This window comes from Homarus americanus, unplaced genomic scaffold, assembly GCF_018991925.1.
Source record: "Homarus americanus isolate GMGI-L3 unplaced genomic scaffold, GMGI_Hamer_2.0 scaffold24523, whole genome shotgun sequence".
NCBI lineage: Eukaryota > Metazoa > Arthropoda > Malacostraca > Decapoda > Nephropidae > Homarus > Homarus americanus.
The window spans coordinates 5,504,897-5,527,632 of record NW_024744357.1 but is presented as its reverse complement, the minus strand read 5'-3'; the positions used below and the strand labels follow the sequence as shown (position 1 = coordinate 5,527,632).

The 22,736-nt window shown below is 39.4% G+C and overlaps 1 protein-coding gene across 1 annotated transcript in view; it reads left to right on the top strand.

Moving 5' to 3' along the window:
* The first annotated feature begins 8,569 nt into the window (after window positions 1–8,569).
* Window positions 8,570–22,736, top strand: part of LOC121877848 (cyclin-L2-like) — a 30,765-nt gene continuing 16,598 nt past the window's right edge. The window contains 1 exon segment of the mRNA XM_042383755.1: window positions 8,570–8,790. Coding sequence (XP_042239689.1) covers window positions 8,577–8,790 — 214 coding nt within the window. The 5' untranslated portion in view covers window positions 8,570–8,576.

Below are 22,736 nucleotides of genomic sequence, written 5' to 3'. Positions count from 1 at the left end.
AAATATACTAAGGCACTAACATTCAGGTGATCCAAATATCTCTCACCAAAACATTATTGTACCAGATCTTACATAGTTAAATCTGTACCAGTAAAAGGTTATCATAAAGCATAATATTACCGCCTACAAGGTCGCTATTATCAACCTTCTTATATTAACACTCAGTTCCTCGCCTCTGTCATCGTTACCACTGTTCTTTGTCATTATTGTGTGTCAGTCTGTCATGACAAGTGGCCATTAAAAGTGTCAGGAGAGGGAGGTGTACATGACAGGAGGGTGTGTGACGGGGGAATCTGACAGTGGGTACATGACAGGAGGGTGTGTGATGGGGAATCTGACAGTGGGGTACATGGACAGGACGGTGTGTGACGGGGACCCTGACAATGGGTACATGACAGGAGGGTGTGTGTGGACGGGGAATCTGACAGTGGGCATGACAGGAGGGTGTGGACGGGGAACCTGACAGTGGGTACATGACAGGAGGGTGTGTGACGGGGGAATCTGACAATGGGTACATGACAGGAGGGTGTGGTGACGGGGGAATCTGGACAATGGGTACATGACAGGAGGGTGTGAGGATGGGGGAATCTACAGTGGGGCATGACAGGAGGGAGAGGTGTGACGGGGAATCTGACAGGGTACATGACAGTGAGTGTGACGGGGAATCTGACAATGGGTACATGACAGGAGGGTGTGTGACGGGGGGAATCTGACAATGGGTACATGACAGGGAGGGTGTGTGACGGGGAATCTGACAATGGGCATGACAGGAGGGTGTGTGACGGGGGAATCTGACAGTGGGTGAAGGATGACAGAGTGGTGTGTGACGGGGAACCTGGACAGTGGAAACATGACAGGAGGGTGTGTGATGGGGGAATCTGACAGTGGGTACATGACAGGAGGGTGTGTGACGGGGGAATCTGACAGTGGGTACATGACAGGAGGGTGTGTGACGGGGGAATCTGACAGTGGGTACATGACAGGGAAAGAGGTACGTACAGTCCCCTTCACTAGTGCGTTTTCAGGAGCTCGTCAGGTTTTGTGCAGTGTGGCAGCCCTGTGTTTGTTTACATTCGACAGAAGGAAACTGGCAAAGTAAACATATTATGGAATCAAAGTGAAACAATATTAAACAATATCAAAATTATTTGTGTAATGTTTATATGACGAGCCCCTGTAAACGTAGTAGTGAAGAGGACTGCAGTATATGACAGGGGGTACATGACAGGGGGTTCATGACAGGGGGTACATGACAGGGGGTACATTTCCTGTCACTAACTTAGATAAATAGATTGATACATATTCAGTAAAGTAGCCATAAAGGTTTGCATTGATCAGAAGGTATAGTATACAGTTCAGCCAGTATATAGACAATACAGGTATACAGTTCAGCATGTACAGGCCCGTCGTTTAGGGGGGGGCGAACAGGGGCGACCGCCCGGGGCCCCGCGCGTGTGGGGGCCCCGCGGGGCCCAGCACTAGACCCAGTGACCTCGGACACATTACCTGTTGACTGGTTAATCTGACCTGACGGCTTACGCCACCATCGCAACCGTGACCTTACCATCCATAGCGACAGTCCCGTGGGGGTTGGTGGGGGTGGGTTCCTCTGACCGCATAATCTGGCACTAGTGTGGGGCCCCGCAGTGGCTGAGTTGCCCCGGGCCCCTCACCCTCCTAGGGACGGCCCTGCATATAGACGATACAGGTATACAGTTCAACATGTATACAGACAATACACAGGTATACGCTTGACCCAGCCAGCAGTGTAGCGGCGGCCAATGGTATACTGTAAGTGAGGTCTGGAGTGAGCACTTGGGCAGCCACAGTCGTTAAGTGTATCGATTGTCGGTACCGAGGTGTGTGTGTGTAGCCACTGACCAGGCAACAGTTCTCTCTCTCTCTAAAGTCGCCACCCTAGTGATGACGTCAGTAAAACACGCGATATCATTGGTCATCATGGCTCGCGTATGACGTCACTGTTATAACGTACACACACGTCAAAACACGCCGTATCATTGGTCATCGTGGCTCGCGTATGACGTCACTGTTATAACGTACACACACGTCAAAACACGCCGTATCATTGGTCATCGTGGCTCGCGTATGACGTCACTGTTATAACGTACACACACGTCAAAACACGCCGTATCATTGGTCATCGTGGCTCGGGTGTGACGTCACCGTTATAACGTAGCGTTGCCCACCACCTAGGATAACATTATATACGGTATACAGTAGGCCTATAGGTTCTCCTGGTACAATATGTTTGACCTAATTTAACTTCCACTATTAATTAAAATTAAAATCTCATTTGGTTGGCAACAGCGCAAATATAATTATAGTCAATAATTAAGAGGAACGGATAATTATCTGGTAATTAAGGAACATAACATAAAATAATGTTAAACTGGATTAATGAATTGAATTATTAAATCTGGGAGAGAAGTTCATTATATACGTAGTGTTATTATTAGTACAGTACGTATTGTTTATAATACGACACACACCATCATGTAAGGTCGACCACACTTAGTAATTTTCGGCTTTATGACCCATAAACTATCTCCATCAAAGATTTGGCTTGACTTATGTCATTCTGGCACACGAGCCCGCAACACTGTGCAACCAGATCACCTGAAGAATCACCACCTCAGCTTATTTCACCTAACGATTAACCACCCTAACTTAACCTAACCTAAAGATGAACCACCTTAAAATTATTTGGGGGAATGAAGTTAGGTTAGGTTAGGTTAATCGTCAGGTAAAATACCCTCGGGTGGTGATTCTTTAGGTGATCTCTCACATCGCCAATTTGGTACAATCTCACATCACCATTTAAGGGTTAGCAGTTATAAGACGGTGGACACGTAGGGTCAATACCTGAGTGGCGGGAAGCCCTATATTCACACACACACACACGGGACGACCTGACATGCAACCTGTCCGAGGCGCTCAAACACCTGCCGGGCACTGGTCACCTTCACTGCTAGTAGATGAACACTAGTAAAGTTCAATACTAGCAGCTGAACACAAGTAAAGTTCAATGCTAATACCTGAACACAAGTAAAGTTCAATACTAATAGCTGAACACTGGTAATGCTCACAACTAGCAGCTGAACACTGATTATGTTCACTACTAGTAGCTAAACTCTAGTAAAGTTCAATACGAATAGCTGAACGCAAGTAAAGTTCAATACTAATAGTTGAACACTAGTAAAGTTCAATACTAATAGCTGAACACTAGTAAAGTTCAATACATTTATCTGAACACTGGTAATGCTCACTACTAGCAGCTGAACACTGATAATGTTTACTACAGGAAGATCTAAAAAAAAATTTCGAATGGTCTGAAAAATGGCAGATGAAATTCAATGTGGACAAATGTAAAGTACTCAGTATAGATGTAAACAGGGAAACCAGATACCAGATGAACAACGATGCCATAGAGAAATCCGACTGCGAGAGAGATTTAGGAGTTATGATAAGTAGGAACCTTAAGCCAAGTAAACAATGTGTTTTTGCTCGTAACAAGGCTAATAAAGTACTTGGGTTCATACAAAGGAGTGTTAGTTACAAGACTAGCGAGGTCATCTTAAAACTATATCTTGCGCTTGTGAGACCACACCTGGATTGCGCAGTTCAGTTCTGGTCACCGTATTACAGAATGGATATAGAATCATTGGAAAGAATTCAGAGGAGAATGACAAGACTAATCCCGGGCATTAGGAACCTTGAGTATAGAGACAGGTTAAAGCATCTTAATTTGCACTCCCTCGAGAGACGTAGAGCGAGGGGCGACATGATAGAGGTGTATATATGTAAATCAGGGCTAAACAAAGGGGACATTACAAAGGTACTCAAACTTTCCAACCAGGAGCGAACTCGCATCAATGGTTTTAAATTTGACAAATTTAGATTTAGGCGCGAAATAGGTAAACACTGGTTTGGAAATAGAGTAGTGGATGACTGGAACAAGTTACCAAACATCATCATTAACTCGAATACGCTGGATAGCTTCAAACATAGGTTGGAAGGATATATGAGCAATAGGGGCTGGGTGTAAATGGGACTTCCCAGTATGGGCCAAGAGGCCCGTTGCAGTTTCCTCCATTCTTATGTTCGTATGTACTAGTAGCTGAACACTGGTAATGTTCACTACAAGTAGCTGAACACTGGTAATGTTCACTACTAGCAGCTGAACACTGATAATGTTCACTACTAGTAGCTGAACACTAGTAATGTTCACTACTAGTAGCTGAACACTGGTAATGTTCACTACTAGCTGCTGAACACTGGTAATGTTCACTACTAGCAGCTGAACACTGGTAATGTTCACTACTAGTAGCTGAACACTGGTAATGTTCACTACTAACTGCTGAACACTGGTAATGTTCACTACTAGCAGCTGAACACTGGTAATGTTCACTACTAGTAGCTGAACACTGGTAATGTTCACTACTAACTGCTGAACACTGGTAATGTTCACTACTAGCAGCTGAACACTGGTAATGTTCACTACTAGTAGCTGAACACTGGTAATGTTCACTACTAACTGCTGAACACTGGTAATGTTTACTACTAGTAGCTGAACACTGGTAATGTTCACTACTAGCAGCTGAACACTGGTAATGTTCACTACTAGTACATACTCTTGGTATCCCGAAGCGGCATCTCACTTTACTAACATAAGTACCAATAAGTGGAACAAGGTAAAGTATGAAACATGACACAAAGCCTCAACAAATCAAGTGAAATTCTCGGAAAAATCTCACCTGTTCAGAGGCCATTCTCAGCGAGCTGTTGATTGGCGCCAAATTCTGTGTCATTACCAGTGTGTCCATGCAACCCCAGTTTATTATACAATGGATCTTTGGCCCTCTGACCACGTACTTGTCATTCTTTATGCATAAAATAGATAATCTCAATTTTGTAGTTTGATGATGAAGTAAAGAATGGTTGAATGTCGTGAAGATATTGGTTAGCATGTAAGAAAATGAAGTAACTTATTGCATATAGTGGTTCATGGCGGCTCCAGTCTTGTTGTCTGGTTCAAGTACAATATATAAATATATAAATAAATAAATTATATATATATATATATATATATATATATATATATATATATATATATATATATATATAAAAACAAAAGAAGTATGTCTGTGTGTTTGTTTGTTTGTGTGTTCACGAGAATCTCGGAAACTACTTTACCGATCTGTAGATGATGATGGTGTTATATGTAGTGATGATGGATGGTGTTATATGTAGTGATGATGGATGGTGTTATATGTAGTGATGATGGTGTGTTATATGTAGTGATGATGGGTGGTGTTATATGTCGTGATGATGGGTGGTGTTATATGTAGTGATGATGGATGTGGTGTTATATGTAGTGATGATGGGTGGTGTTATATGTAGTGATGATGGGTGGTGTTATATGTAGTGATGATGGGTGGTGTTATATGTAGTGATGATGGGTAGTGTTATATGTCGTGATGATGGATGGTGTTATATGTAGTGATGATGGGTGGTGTTATATGTAGTGATGATGGGTAGTGTTATATGTCGTGATGATGGATGGTGTTATATGTAGTGATGATGGGTGGTGTTATATGTAGTGATGATGGATGGTGTTATATGTAGTGATGATGGATGGTGTTATATGTAGTGATGATGGATGGTGTTATACAGTATGTAGTGATGATGGATGGTGTTATATGGAGTGATAATGGGTGGTGTTATATGTAGTGATGATTAGACAATAAAATAATAACAGTTTAATGCTAAAGAAAATATACTTTGCCGTACCGTTGTAGTGAAAAACATGGTGGAACTTACATACACCGTTAATGAACTATTGATGGAAGAAGAAGTTTTGGGGACTGAACAGTGAGATAATGTGGAACCTCCCGGAGGGTGGCGGCCTACCATGGCCTAGCGAATGAGCCACCCGGAGGGAGGCGTTTCTGCAAGTATATATATAAACTGGTCAGGTAGCCAGATAGAGTTTTAACTGAGAACTGGTCTACCATTCGGCTCGGCGACCGGCTAGCGAAGCTTACTAGGGGTGATGACAAATGTAAAATATAAAGTTATTCCTTAAAACAGAAAACGGGAAAAACTTTATTAAAAAACTAATAATGACGAACTATCTTAGTTATTCATTTGTCATTACAACTGGATTCCATGATGACTGATGAGGATTGAGGATAACTTGGCCGTTATTTTGTTGGTTGAAAAATCACATTTGTAATTTATGTCCACGATCTGAGTCTGTTAATCTAAGCTTCAGGGTTCTATAATGTGTGTTAATTGAGCATATTGTCGAGTTTTGTTTGGACAACATAAGTTTTCTTGCCTGTAATTATATCTATAAAGGAATTCTTCCGTCAGGGGTGTCCAAGGTTCTTAGCATCGCTGACAGGGTTCTTTCTGGTGGCTGGACTTGGTTTTGTTGTGTGTGGTGGTCGTCCCCAGCATAGTGACAGAGTTCTTCCAATCACCCTTGTCGCTGCGGTGTGAGCTCTGTGTTGGCGGCCCTACTGTAGGTTCTTGTGGTCAACTTTTTTGTGAGTGATCTTGTTAACAGTACCGTGGTCAAGGCAGTGAGGCGCTATACCTGTTGACGAGGAAACATTAACCAGGATGATGATGACAAAGACAGACGTATGGTTGTCAGGGAGAGAATTAACCAGGATGATGATGACAAAGACAGACGTATGGTTGTCAGGGAGAGAATTAACCAGGATGATGATGACAAAGACAGACGTATGGTTGTCAGGGAGAGAATTAACCAGGATGATGATGACAAAGACAGACGTATGGTTGTCAGGGAGAGAATTAACCAGGATGATGATGACAAAGACAGACGTATGGTTGTCACAATAAGGAAAGTTCTCAATATGAGTAAATTATTCCCAAGATACAAGACTGGATGTGTTACAGACTCTTTTAATGACTATATAGTACAAGAAAACATACAATTATATGTAAATTTAACCAAACCACACCAAACGTAACCTAAGATACACAGACCACTAACCATAAACCTCCGAGTTACAGCTGGGGATAAAGGTGTGAAAGCCACAGGTGGAGCAGAAGTTGTACCTGGCCTCGTCGGAGTAGGTACCGAGAGAGTCGTGACCACTGACCAACTTGAAGGAACTGTATGGTATGATGAACGACTTGACCTGCTGCAGCTGTGGGAGGTCAATACAGGTCATAATTCACAGGTCAACTTATGATAACTGTTTTATTTTTATTGTACAGACAGAGGGAACCAGACAAAGTGACACAGACAGAGAGATGACCGACCGCCCACGGGGATAACGAACCCATCAGTGGCCAAGAGGATAAAAGTAAAGTGGTGACATAACATTTGAACTAATGACGTCATCATAGGTAACAATTCTTCTCCTGGATAATTCCACTTTATTTCTCACGTTAAACGTTCATGATACCAAAAAAATCAGCACAATAAAGTCATCTGTGTCTTTTTTATTTTAAAAATAAAATCGTGGCTGGGAACATTAGAAACATATTTTGTTTTAATATCCATAAATTATTGTGAGGACTGAACACGTCCATCCTCGGTAAGTGACTGGTAATTGTGGATTGTTGAGGATTAAACCTACCAAATAAAATTATAGTGAAGGGCATAAGGTAAAGAAACGTAGGAATTTGTATTTATAATAAAAAAAATCACAAGAATTTCCCCCTTAAAGATGCCGCTATAAGGTGGATTGCTTGTGTTAGTCTGATTTATTATTCCCCGTGTGGCTTTTGATATAAATAGTCACAAGATAACAATAAGAGAACAAACATGTGACGAGGAAATATTTATCTATTACCGTGAAAACAGTAGAGTCAGGGCAGCCAACATGATTTATGGCTGCTAACACTTGTATTGCATCATTACTGCTACTTATTGTGTTGGGAATCTTATAATTAAACGCACTTACCTCGTATAGTATGTTTTAAAAATATAAAATAAAATATTTAGGAGTTATTATAAATGTACTAAGGTGATATAATATGCAGCGTAAAGGTGTGCATATACGCAAATTTTCCTCATAAGATCTGGAGTTTTATTTAGCTTTACAAACTTTGTATTAAAATGTAGCTACATCACGTAACTGTTTGGAGAAACATATTGACGTCAGCGAAAGATTTTCTCGTCAGAACTGAAAAGATTTCCGGGAATTTCTTCTTGGAAAAACCAATGTCATGGTAACACAAGATGGTCCTCAGCCGCCATTTAATACCTAATAAGGAATATTTAGGTTAGATTGTGTGTTTGTAATACCTGGTTATTTAACAACTCGTTGAGGTCTGTGATATATATTTAAACATATATATATATATATATATAAACCATGTCGATAAAATAATATAGTACAGAACGTTTTGTGAAAGTGTTTGGATGTTTGAGCCTCAACATGAGAAGGTTTAAAAAGATTAAAGGATTTAGATTCTGTTAATACGAAAGAATATAAGGTATCGTGATGCGTTTTTGTCTTCCTGATCAGCTTGAGCCTCGAGGTTCATTCCGTCTATAGCCAGAGGAGAACAAGATGGCGGCCGGAGCAATAGAGGTGATGAGTCCTCCCGCGAAGAAATACGGTAGTGTTGTCATCACTCTGGATAATGTCCTCATCCCTCCTGATAAGTTGTCCCCGAGTCCCTCCCAGCAGGATGGACTTGACTCCGAGATCGAGATGGACTTGAGGATCTTGGGATGTGAACTTATACAGACTGGCGGCATCTTGCTCAAGTTACCTCAGGTGAGTTGGGTCTTAATGGCTTCTCCTTCCTCCAGGGATTGTTTCTCCGCTTCACAACCTCTACTTTACTCACCTGGCTGACGGACGTAAGGGCGGTGTTGATGGTATAATATTCACTCAAAGGTTAAATACGGAAGTTATGTGTCAACTGTGGAGGAAGGTAATGGCGCTTATTGCTCCATTATTAACAATATTGCTTCATTCTCGCCCCTCGTTAATGACTCCTTTGTAGCGTTGATAATGGCGTGAGGTGGAGTAGTGGATGTTTGAAGCTAATACGGTTTTAATGGCGTTGGTTTTTTATGTTGTGAGGAATGTTTGTGGTGGTGACGGCGACCATTATGGCGCGCCACAAGGCCACGACGCCACTACTGTAGGTGCTACAGTAGCCACTAGGTAGACCCTTAACTTAGGCTACATGGTAATTATTTACGACTTTACAGCCGCAGATTTTTCATAGAAAATTAATTTAAAAAGAAATATATATTTTGCCTTAACTTGCAAAGTTCCTACTAACGCTATTTTACCGTGAGTGCGCACTGCTCTGAACAGTTAGACGTCCATAACCTGCGAACAACTTGAGAATGATGTAACTGGCATTTATTTGTTGCAGTATATATATATATATATATATATATATATATATATATATATATATATATATATACACAGACATACACACACACACACACACACACACACTAGCAGAAACGCTGCTCTCCGGGCGGCTCATTCGCTAGGCCATGGTAGGACGCCACCCTCCGAGAGGTTCCACATTATCTCACTGTTCAGTCCCCAAAACTTCTTCTTCCATCAATAGTTCATTAACGGTGTATGTAAGTTCCACCATTTTTTGCACTATAACGGTACGGCAAAGTATATTTTCTTTAGCATTAATCTGTTATTATTTTATTGTCTAATCATCACTACATATAACACCACCCATTATCACTACATATAACATCATCCATCATCACTACATACTGTATAACACCATCCATCATCACTACATATAACATCATCCATCATCACTACATACTGTATAACACCATCCATCATCACTACATATAACATCATCCATCATCACTACATATAACATCCACCATCATCATCACTATCACTACATATAACACCATCCATCATCACTACACACCACCATCATCACTACATATAACACCATTCATCACTACATATAACATCATCCATCATCACTACATATAACACCATCCATCATCACTACATATAACACATCCATCATCACTACATATAACATCATCCATCATCACCACATATAACACTATCCATCATCACTACATATAACACCATCCATCATCACTACATATAACACCATCCATCATCACTACATATAACACCATCCATCATCACTACATATAACACCATCCATCATCACTACATATAACACCATCCATCATCACTACATATAACACCATCCATCATCACTACATATAACACCATCCATCATCACCACATATAACACCATCCATCATCACTACATATAACACCATCCATCATCACTACATATAACACCATCCTTCATCACTACATATAACATCATCCTTCATCACTACATATAACACCATCCATCATCACTACATATAACACCATCCATCATCACTACATATAACATCATCCTTCATCACTACATATAACACCATCCTTCATCACTACATATAACATCATCCTTCATCACTACATATAACACCATCCATCATCACTACATATAACACCATCCTTCATCACTACATATAACATCATCCTTCATCACTACATATAACATCATCCTTCATCACTACATATAACACCATCCATCATCACTACATATAACACCATCCTTCATCACTACATATAACATCATCCATCATCACTACATATAACATCATCCTTCATCACTACATATAACATCATCCTTCATCACTACATATAACACCATCCATCATCACTACAGATAACACCATCCATCATCACTACATATAACACCATCCATCATCACTACATATAACACCATCCATCATCACTACATATAACACCATCCATCATCACTACATATAACACCATCCTTCATCACTACATATAACACCATCCTTCATCACTACATATAACACCATCCTTCATCATCACTACATATAACACCATCCATCATCACATATAACACCATCACATACATAACACCATCCATCATCACTACATATAACACCATCCATCATCACTACATATAACACCACCCATCATCACTACATATAACACATCCATCATCACTACATATAACACCATCCCATCATCATACATATAACACCATCCATCATCACTACATATAACACCATCCATCATCACTACATATAACACCATCCATCATCACTACATATAACACCATCCATCATCACTTATAACACCATCCTTCATCACTACATATAACACCACCCATCATCACTACATATAACACCATCCATCATCACTACATATAACACCATCCATCATCACTACATATAACACCACCCATCATCACTACATATAACATCATCCTTCATCACTTCATATAACACCATCCATCATCACTACATATAACACCACCATCATCACTACAGATAACACCATCCATCATCACTACATATAACACCATCCATCATCACTACATATAACACCATCCATCATCACTACATATAACACCATCCATCATCACTACATATAACACCATCCTTCATCACTACATATAACACCATCCATCATCACTACAGATCGGTAGAGAAGTTTCCGAGATTCTCGTGCGGACACACACAAACAAACACAGTTCTTTGTTTTATACAGATAGATATATATATACTGTATATGGCACTATTGTGGATGCGGTACAACGAAGTACCCAAAAGTATATTAAATCAGGGTAAAATCTTAACGAATATATGTTTTACATCAATAAAACCTGATTAATAATGTTTTCATTGAAATGTAGTCAAAATAATGAAATAATAAACAACGAAAAACGCTAAATTCCAAAGAGTCACCTATCCAAAATGGAGATATAATTACCGATGTTTCTGTTACTTTGAGGTATCTAACAGCCGTAGGATTTACTTTTCGTTAGGTTAGGTTAGCGAAGTGCATCACGATGGATCTGAGTTATCTCCCTCGTTCACAAACTCTTTGGAATTTAGCGTTCGCCAATACTGAAAGTTTTCGCTGTTTATCATTTCATCTTACAAATTATTTTTACAAAATTACACTAAAAATATTATTAAACATGTTTTGTGTATGTATAACAGATATTCATTAAGATTTTACCCTTATTTGCTATGCTTTTGGGCACTTTTGGGTAATTCCTGGCTCCCTTGTGGATGGACTATATCTCTGTGAGGGTGAACAGACGTGAGAACTGTAAATATGATGTCAGTACTCCACGTGGGTGATGAATTTTCTACTAACAAAGCAGCTGAAGATGCTATCAGTCACAAAATGGTTCTTATTGGCGTCGGGATACAAAAACAGAAAAGGCTGCCCTTAAATGTGTCAATATCAACAACAACAATGAGCTGAAGTACTACGAGATCAAGTACGCTTGTCTCGAGGATGGGCTTAAGTACAAAACTAAGACAGGCCATTGAAGACAAGTGTCTTAGAATTACTGATTGCAACTAAAAAATTCCCAAGGTTTGTTTACTGACAACAAGTGAAATAACACCACCTAACATAACCTAGCATAACTTGAACACCTGCCGTGGGCGAACTTATAAGAGACGGGGAAGTGGCTGTGAAGTCCTCCATATTAGCAGGCTACCCTACAAACAAGTGAGGGAATACCGTCATGGCAAGGGTGGATAAAACGACTAATATAGACGACTTCGCCGCTGAGCTGTTATTTGTTTTGATGTTTATATTTTTATTATATTTTCATCAGTGAGTTCTAATATGATAGTCATATTGGGGAAAATTGCTTCATTTGGTAGATAATTCTGGTACTAGGCACACACACTACTTTGTCTTTCCTAGCATGATGCGGCAGTAAGCAGTCAGGCCGCACCTCGATTATGCGGTTCAGTTCTGGTGCCCTTATTATAGAATGGATATCAATTCACTAGAGTAGGTGCAGCGAAGAATGACGAAAATGATTCCGGGACTTAGAAACCTTCCATATCAGGATAGGTTAAAGAAACTTAAATTGCATTCCCTAGAAAGACGAAGAGTGCGGGGAGATATGATAGAAGTATTTAAGTGGGTGAAAGGAATCAATAAAGGGGATATAGATAAAGTTCTTATAATGTCCGAGCAGGATATGACTCGGAGCAACGGATTTAAGTTGGATAAGTTTAGGTTTAGGAGGGAGATAGGAAGGAACTGGTTCACAAACAGGGTGGTAGACGAGTGGAACAAGCTTAGCAACTTTGTAGTAAGTGCTGGAACTCTGGAAAGTTTCAAAAGGAGGCTGGATGGATTCATGGATGATAGAGTGGTAGTAACTCTCGACAGGAGCTGCCATGCACAGGCCAACCGGCCTATTGCACTCCTTTTTTTCTTATGTAATGGTCTCCGCTTGACGCCAGTCGCCAATGTATGTTTATGAGCCACGGATTAGGCGGCTGCTCTCACGTCCACAAAAACCGTAAAATTACACTACGTATATCATACTAGTACCATAAGTTTTTTCTGTCCTGAGGGTTGAGCCTCACAGCTAGGAAGTTAGGTGGGTTTGTTAGGTGAGGTCTTCTAACAATGCTTATGCTGCTTGTTTTTCTAATCAACTAAGGTTAGGTTAAGTTTAATTTAGAAGTAACAACGTTTTTAATACTTTTGCATAACTACGACAGTGTTCACAATAAAACAGTGAAATTGTGTTTTGTTTTGTTTTTTTGGTTTTTTTAAAATTCATTTTAAGAACATAAGAATGAAGGGAACTGTGGCAGGCCTTTTGGCCCATACTGGGCAGTCCCGTTTCACCCATCCCCTATCGCTCGTATATCCATCCAACCTATTAGTTCATATGTCCGTCTAATGAGTGGCTGTGGAGTCATAAATAATTACCGATCGTGTAGATAATAGGCTTAAAATAATAAGGTCCTTTGTTTACAAACTGTGTAGTCTGGGGTTATTGCTGCTATAAATAATGGTAGTGGATACAGGGACAGCAGCCACGTTGACTGTGTGTGTTAATGGTTAGGTTAGGTTAGTCAGGAAGGCCATCTTCGTAGCTAATTATATGTATAGTCTGCCCACCGCACATACAGCTGCCGTACCTGTATCCTGTGCCTACTTTAAATAATTTATTGTTCATAGACTGAGCCAAACTAACCTTAAAATACAACCGTTATCTTCTGTTTTGTAGAGCAAAGCGAGATAAATGTTGTGTTATCTTTACGCCGTTTGTGGCGTTGGCAGATTGTTTTGGTTGATCACAGCCGACCAGTGCCAATGGTCTTCCAACACTTGGGGTGGGGGGGATTACGTATGTCATGTAATAATGTTAAGGCAGGTAGGTTCATTTTATTAACAAAGAATTATACAGTATTGTACAATATAATGTAGCAGTATCTGGTACAGCATATACTGTACTTAGGAAGTCTCCAGGTGTGCCACAAGTGTCTGGAGTTTATGGCAGTTAAATATAAGGTTACTGTTCCACACATATATACTATATGATTTATTGAAACAACCTAACCTACTAAGTTAGGTTTGTTCATTGTATCTCCTATAAATCATATAATGTACAGGCAGACTCCTGGTTAGGTATGATTTCCCTTCCTGCGGACTTTTCTTAAGTCGGAACACGTGCTATGTGCATACCGTACTTACAGAACAATGTTTAAAACCCCACTATATCATAGCCCGAGCCCTTATATACATATAAGATCACTTATTTTAATAGAAAAGAAATAGAATGACAAAATACAGTAAATGAAAGTAAAAAATAAATCATCAGGTAATGGTAGTAGGCAGCTACCAAACAGGGAGGTACTACAGCCTGGGAAGATATTGGAAGCATAATGTGTTGTCTAATGTGTGTGGGTGGGCTATTCCCTGTTAAAAAATCCCTGTAAATTTAAAGTTTACTTTTATGGGACCTTGTTCGTATTAGTGGATGTTCGTAAGTCAGACGTACGTCGTACGTAAGCCGGGGACCTCCTGTAATGTACCAGTAGCTGAGAAGTCGTTCCTGTGTATAAAATTAATTGATGAAGCTTCCCAGAACAGTTCCTGTGAATGAAAACTCTTGTTCAAGATACAGTACTGTTGTGTATAAGTATTGGAGCTTCTGTACTGTAAACTTACATTTAACGGGTTATCGAGAGGAAATGCTGTTGTACAGTACTGTATAGAGGATCCGTTGATATGAAACGTCAATCTTCCATTATATCAAGGGTCTGGTGGATATGAAACCCTCCATCTAACAGGTTATATGGAGAGAGGGTTCTGTTATATGGAGGTTTCACTGTACTGCATGTTACTGTGGGTTGGGTTTGGAGAAATTTTTTTAAAAAGCAATGAGAATTGTTCCTCTTAAAGAAAGCATTTATCTTGTATAGAAAAGCTTCAACTTCTTGGTTAATGTGTGATAGTTTACCCAACTTAAAATACTGTACAGTATAGTACCTTTACAGTATAGTACATATACCTTCTGATACTGTGGTAGGTTTGGTTGGTTTATTTTTATCTTCGATAAATTGTAACATAGCGATGAACACTGAAGTGTTGGTGTGTATGGGGTGGTCACTGGGAAGTGTTGATGTGTGTAAAACATCATCATGTAAACAATAAAAATGGAGACACGTATTACCAGTTCGTTGTAGATTATTATTCTGTACCAAAACTAAAAAAATAAATGAAAAAGTGAAATTCTTGTTGTTTATGTTCTTTTTGGCAGTAAGAGAGGACGTTTACTTCTGTCTTAAGTTTGGCTAAAATGCGATGATGTTCCAGAGTATTACCAATTTTCCTTTACACGACACTTCATGCACACTAAGAGATAACTTTCATATCTGTAAATACTACAGTACCGTACAGTACCCTACAGTGCAGTACAGTACTGTACAGTATTCCTGCTGTCATAAGTTTGTAAGTGGTCAGAACTTTGGGAGCAGATTGAAAAGCGATTACGGTAACATCTTTTGAACGAAAAAAGCGAAAATCATTGTTTTCGTCACGATTTTATCCCATTTTCCACTGTAATACGTACGTCATTTCAGCAAAAATATTACATTTCCGTGAATGTAGTATATCAAGCACAGTATGAATAGAATATCATTGTAATATAACAGTATTTTAACCGAAAACTATTAAAAAACGAGTAACATCTCTTGAACATTCGAAGGTTAGGTAAAGTCTTTTGTTTTCGTCATGTATTTTATCCTATTTTACATTGAAATACATCACGTTTCAGCAAAACTACTATTTATTTCCGAGAATATATTCATTCAGGCACAGTTTAGGTAAAATATACATGTGATGTAACAGTTTTTCAACTGAAAATGATTCGAAAAACACGTGTACCGTGTAGCTGATGCTCAACAGCTGGTGGTGCGTCATGCGTCGTTGTAAACAATAGGAGGTTGAAGTAGATTACCGGGTATTATATTAAGTGTGAAATACCGAAAAGGTTTTTATTACCGGTATTTTTTGTAGATCAATGAGAACTGTGATACCGTATATATGATATGATAAGTTAGCCTGTGCTAAGAACTTCAACATAGACTACTGAAAACACGTTGGAAGGTAAATTAGCCTATTGTAAGTTGGTGAGCTTCATTTGCTGAAGGAACTGCACAACTTTTCATTACTAATTGGTACATATTTCACGTTTCCATTGTTTACTGACAGTAAATGGTAAATATTTTTCATGTCTGAAGCTAAAAGTTGCATCCCCCCCCCCACACTAGTGGTGGAGATGTTACATTTAACCAAAAAGATGCTGGTGTTTTATCCCAGCAGTGGGTGGACCAGCATTTTAGCTTAAGGTCCGTGTATGTAATATTCCTACAGATCTAAAAAAAAAAAATCATTCAGATTTGGTCCGAATTATCCAAAATCCGGATTAAATGGGTCCGAATTAACGAGGGTCGACTGTACTTTGAGTTGGAGCATTCACCATGTGGAGTGTCCGGGTGAATGATCCAGCTCAAAGTATGTCGCCTTTTGTTATATTTCTCAGTTCATGTTAATTCAGATTGCAAAATGTCATTTATTGGCCTTTGCACATTACCACCAACTGAAAAACTGTCCATTCTGGTCCCCAAATACTGTAGTGTTGCACATTGTACTATGAAGCAATAAGGTGAGTACTGTACAGTACAGTATACAGTACTGTACAATATCTCAAGTTCAGTTAGAGGTCTAGATTTAAGTGCTGAAAGTCAATATTGTCTGGGACGATGCATTAAATCGAAGAAAAGATAGAAAAATCACAATTGTCTTGATTTGACAGCATGGGCGTGAACCAATGTTTACTCTGTAGTTCTTACTTGATTAAATTATAGGTTGGTGATAGTTTCCTTGCTTAATGTACAGTATACAGTACAGTCTGCACCTTGGGTGTATTTGATCACTTCTATGTGAGTTGATGTAGATCTGAATTCCTATGTGGTGGGCAGTCTTTAGTTGTTGGACCCGTCTCAATCATATGATTATTTTGTCTTGCATGCCAACCCCTGGAGGTCCCACACACTCCGGCATAACTGCTGTGTTGGTTTGCTCACTTGTTGCAGATACTGTACACATGTAATGTGGGGCTTGGGGACCACATCGAGTACAGTACAGTACCTGAGGAGGAATTTGTGGCCAGAGTACTGTAGCTGACTGTCTGCAGATAAGCCCACTCCAGGTCATTTGTTGTCCCACTCCTTGTGCTAAACAACTGTCACATTAAAATATAATGGTTTATACTGCCACCATCATGAGGGGGGAGGCATACAATAATATGGTTAAAGTCTTCACCTGTTTATCTCTGTACACCAGTCCGGTCAATGTTTTCACCAGGTGGAGACATAAGCTTTACATTTCTAGTTGGGTTTTTGATAACTTGTATTAAGAGATGAATGGATACACCCTGTATTTAAAAAGCTTTTATCTTCTGGGACAAACAAAAGAATTGTGACTGTTTCATAATGATGGAACTACAGTAAGCAATAGACTGTAATAGCACTTGACTGTACATTGTTCAATAATAATTACCATGCTACAACTGCCTGCTTTAACTATAGGATTACCGTAGTGGAGCATAAGTACAGTACAGTAGTGTGGATAAAAAAGCAAAGAATAAATGTAACAAAATGAGACAGGAAATGGTTGTTGAGTAAAGAAAGAACAGTGAGGAACACTGTGTTAGCTGTAGTCCGTTTAATGAGATATTTATAACTACAGTATAAAGTACTATGCTGTACAGGTTCTCAAAATGTGTTGACAATCACCAAAGGATATGGTGAAAATAAGATAATGTGGTACTGTAATAATTAACAGACCTGGCCTTGTGCGTGTAAGAATCAGTTCCAGAAATATTGCCGTGGGGAGAAAAAATTAGTACGTGTATCGATCGTTTGGTTGAGTGATGCGGCTGTTGTTTATCAAGGCTGACAAACAAGCGGGAACTTGGTCTTGTCACTGTCTTGGTTGGGATTCATAGCAGAGGTTAATTATGGATACAGGATTTTTTTTTATATAACCAAAACAAACTCAAGCTGGGAGTAGAAAGTGGTCAGTCACTTCTGCTTTTTCAGAATTTTGTGGATAGTTTTAAAATTGAAAGTTTAGCATCATCCAAAACCCTGTTGAGGCCCTCCTTTCCCCTCCTTCAACTTCACACGACAGTGATATCTGAAAAACTTACCTTTATTATATAATACTGTACAGTACATGAAATTCTTGTTGTTGTATTTCTCAATATTATTAGAAATCTAAATAATTTTTTACGGGTACAATACAATATCTTTACTGTGGCTAGATGTTATACGTTGCCGCGCAGATTTGGGGCATCTTAAAAGTGAACGAGGTCAGATCGAGGTGATAATGATTGTATCGGGTGTTTGTGAAGTTGCATCCATGCCTGCTGTCACTTGAGAGAGAGAGAGAGAGGATGTTAACCTTGAAGCACATATCCTTCCTGAGTGTACAGTAGAAGGATAAAAGTTGACCCCAAAATCCTCCCCCAAGTGTATCTGAACTCGGACACAAGGTCTGTTTTTCTTTTTACTATCCCAAGGATGGTCACGATGGTTCTAAGAACTCAACCGATGTCTTTTTTGCAGACTCTGGCAGTTTTCGCTGGACAACTAAGTTGATCTTGGATGCATCAGCCCCATGAAGATCAGGAACCAATGAGTGGTTGGACCTAAAGCTGCACTTTCCCTTGAAGCCTTTCCAAAGGTGAAGCTGTGGCAGAGAGTAACCCATGCCAGAGATCCAGTTTTGAAATGGACTCCCCTATGATGACGTGACGGAGACGTCTATAGATATATGATAATTATCAACCCTTTACAGTGCATCAGTGTTGGTTGGTCAGATGATAGGTTCACGACATGTGTAATTTACTCTCCTTAAATTTTCAGAAAGGGCACGACCCATGCATTTTATTTAGTGAGGACAAATCTTCAGCTTTCCCACTTTCCCATCTTGCTGTAAAATGTTGGTGATTTTGGCTGCTGGTGGGCAGTTTATCAAGGTTCTTTAAATTTGTTTAGATTTGAGATGGATTATTGTCCCACAGTTTAAAAGACCCAGGTTTTATTTAAAATATCAGATGTACAGTACAGTACCCCCCCTCTCTCTCTCTCTGATCCAAGTGTCAAGTTCTAGGTTGGCTCTAGTCGAGATATTTAGTGACAGCAGCCAGGACATAGTGCACGGCTAGATATATATCACTATTAGGTAGACTCACCCATGCACACTTGGTTTAATCCCATTTTACGATGTAGAAAGTCATAAACTTACTAAAGTGTAGATCAACATTGGACTCGTGTCATGGTCGCCTCATGTCAAGATTTTTATTCACTATGGACCTTTTATGGGAAAATATATATATTAAGATTGGAAATTAAGAAAAGGAAGCCGCCTGTGGGTTTGTGTCCTGTTGTGAAGTTTGTACCAACTGGTGTTTGAACTGGTGTATTCAGACTGCGTAACTATATTAGTACTGTACTGTTCCAATGATGAGTAAATAGTGTTCATGTAAGTTTATCATTGTTGCAGTAGTTACTAAGACTACTGTGTTGTGTTGTACTGTGCTGTACTGTATTGTACTGTACTGCTTCAATGATAAGTAAATTGTGTTCATATAAGTTTATCATTGTTGCAGTAGCTACTAAGACTACTGTTCTGTACTGTATTGTACTGTTCTGTACTGTACTGTGCTGTTGAGAATCATTTGATGATTAACTACAACTTGAAAGTGTCTGCGTGTTAACAGTTGTTGGAAATGTGTCCAGTAGTGAAAATACTTGGACAGTTCGGTCAAAGTAGGTCAGGTTAATGTAGTGTAGTAGAAGGTTGTCTTGCTCATCACAGTTGATTGATATACAGTATTACCGTAATCATGTTTTAATATTCTACACCAACTACTTGTATCAGTGCCTTCACTCGTGTGTTTCTTCATCTTTCACCTACTTTACAGTCAACTACTAAAGTCCGTTCACCTCTCCCTCTGAACCACGAACCCCACAATTCAGACTCGTGAACCTGAAGCAGTAGACTAATACGTTATTCTGTCCATAAATGCTTTAGATTCATGAGTCTGAATCTTGGGGTTCAGGTGGAGAGGTGAACGAACCTTAATCATTAGGCCCTGGGTGATGTTCCAGAACGTCCGCCTATTTTCTCGCCCTTTTTTTTTTTTTTTTTTTTTTAAGTAGATTTTTTCTTGATTTAACCGGGGAGGGTAGGGTGCCAGCAGCACCTAACCTGGGGCTTAAGGTTAATAGTTGACTGTAGATATGAATGGTGTTAGGTTTAATACACTGAATTGGGTCTTATAATTATTTCATGAATATTGTCTCTGTTGATGTTGGTCCACTTGTATGGGAGTAAGGGAAAAACACTTATAATACACACACTAGGGAAGGAAAGATGAGATTTGTTTGGCTCAGGGTAAAAGGTGTTGGTTAGGTGGGTGGGTGGGTGTTAATATAAATTTTTGGTGTGATACACCAGTAGATAGTGTTGAGAGAAGGGTTGATCAGTCCACACACGATGAACAAGTTGCTCGAGTCATGAGATGCTGATGATGATACTTTACTGTAGATGACATTCAGTAGGTACACATGAGGTTCAGTCCACTCTGCTCTACCGAATCAGAGACAAGATTGAAAATACTGTAAAAAGTAACTGATACGTGTCATGGGTAATAACAAGTGTTTATTGGTTTGTTCTTAGTTCAAAATGAGGATAAGTGTGCACACTCATCACAGACAAGTTCATAATACCTTGGGATGCATCCTGAGTGTTAACCTCATGTCCATCATCTTACCATTACCCATAACCCAATTGGCATGAGGAGTGTGATGTATAGCAATGAAGCTTGGGGCTGTTAAGAGGATGAGACACACACTCACAGACTTGAGCAAACTGAAATGTGAATGGTGAGGTGGATGTGTAGTGTGATAATTAAGACATATGAAAGCTGTTCAGAGCTGAGAGAGCTTGTGGCTGGGTATTGAGAGCATTTGGTGAATTTTTCCACAAAAGAAGGCTGAGATGGTCCTGGTATGTGGAGAGAAAAGATGAGTAAATGTGTAGGGGAGGGGAACCAGTGATAGAAGGATAAGACTGACTTAGGGAGAGGTTGTACAAGATGACTATTAATAGAGTTGAGAACCTGACGGAGAAGGCTGCCACCGGGTATAACGGCCGTAGAACATTAATGGTGAAGTCACTATTGGACTTTGTGTAGGATGGATGTATAGCTTCGTGCTTGCAGGTGAATGATTGTTTACAGCCAAAATATCTTGGATCATTAACACTGTTCTTCACAATGTTTTTCTGCAACTGTATTTGATGTTTTTAGATATTCTATGATGGCTAATAACATATATTCTCAGCAGTGGTTGAGGCAGCACTTGAGTGGCCCCAAAATTGGAAAATGATAGAATTATAGTTTTCCTCTAATAATTATCTATACTTCAGTATCAATTAATTGCATCAAATATTTTTATTACCTTAACCTGAGCTCATTTTTGTACTGTTTATTGTCTTAATAATTTTTATATTCTAATTGTTATAAGTTGAGGGGAGATTAAATGGGTAAAGTTGGGCAATAAAATTATTGTTGCACAAAAGTGGCCAATTGTTTCAAAATGCTGGTTGAACTAACTTGTCAAGATTCTAGTGAAGTTAATTACCTGAGGCCCTGTAATGATATAGTGACCCCCCTCACACTCTTCAGTAACTTGGGTTGTGACTTGTGGAATGATGTGTTGACAGAGTCATGTCATGTGCTACGACTGTTGACTCTGTTCAGCCAGTACTGTACCCAAGTTGTGCATTTACCTCATCTCTCTATCTTTCTGCTTTACTTTTTAGGGCAAGAGGAAACATTTTGCAGTTGGTCAATAATGTTATGGCTACTTTACAAATTGTTCAATGTGATCATGATTTCATATTACTTTTGACTCAATTTTAAGATGGATGGCTTATTCCCAATTTTCTGGTGGATATAAATGTTATCTAGAAAATATTCAGTAGCATATTTATCATGTTTAACCACTAAACAACAGCACTCACCAGATGTTAGCCTTGGGGAGACCAGTCATCATCAGAGGACATTTCGAACTCCTTGCATTCCATTTTAGTGCAGATGGGGTAGAGTGGGGATCTGATTAATGTGTTACTGTTCACCTTGTTGACTTCATCTCTAATGTTTGACCTCTTAGGGTTGAAAGACACCTACTGTATACTGTACAATAGTTGCGAGACTTTATAACCAGTAGATGTAAATTTGTATCCTGGTACTGTACTATACTGTAA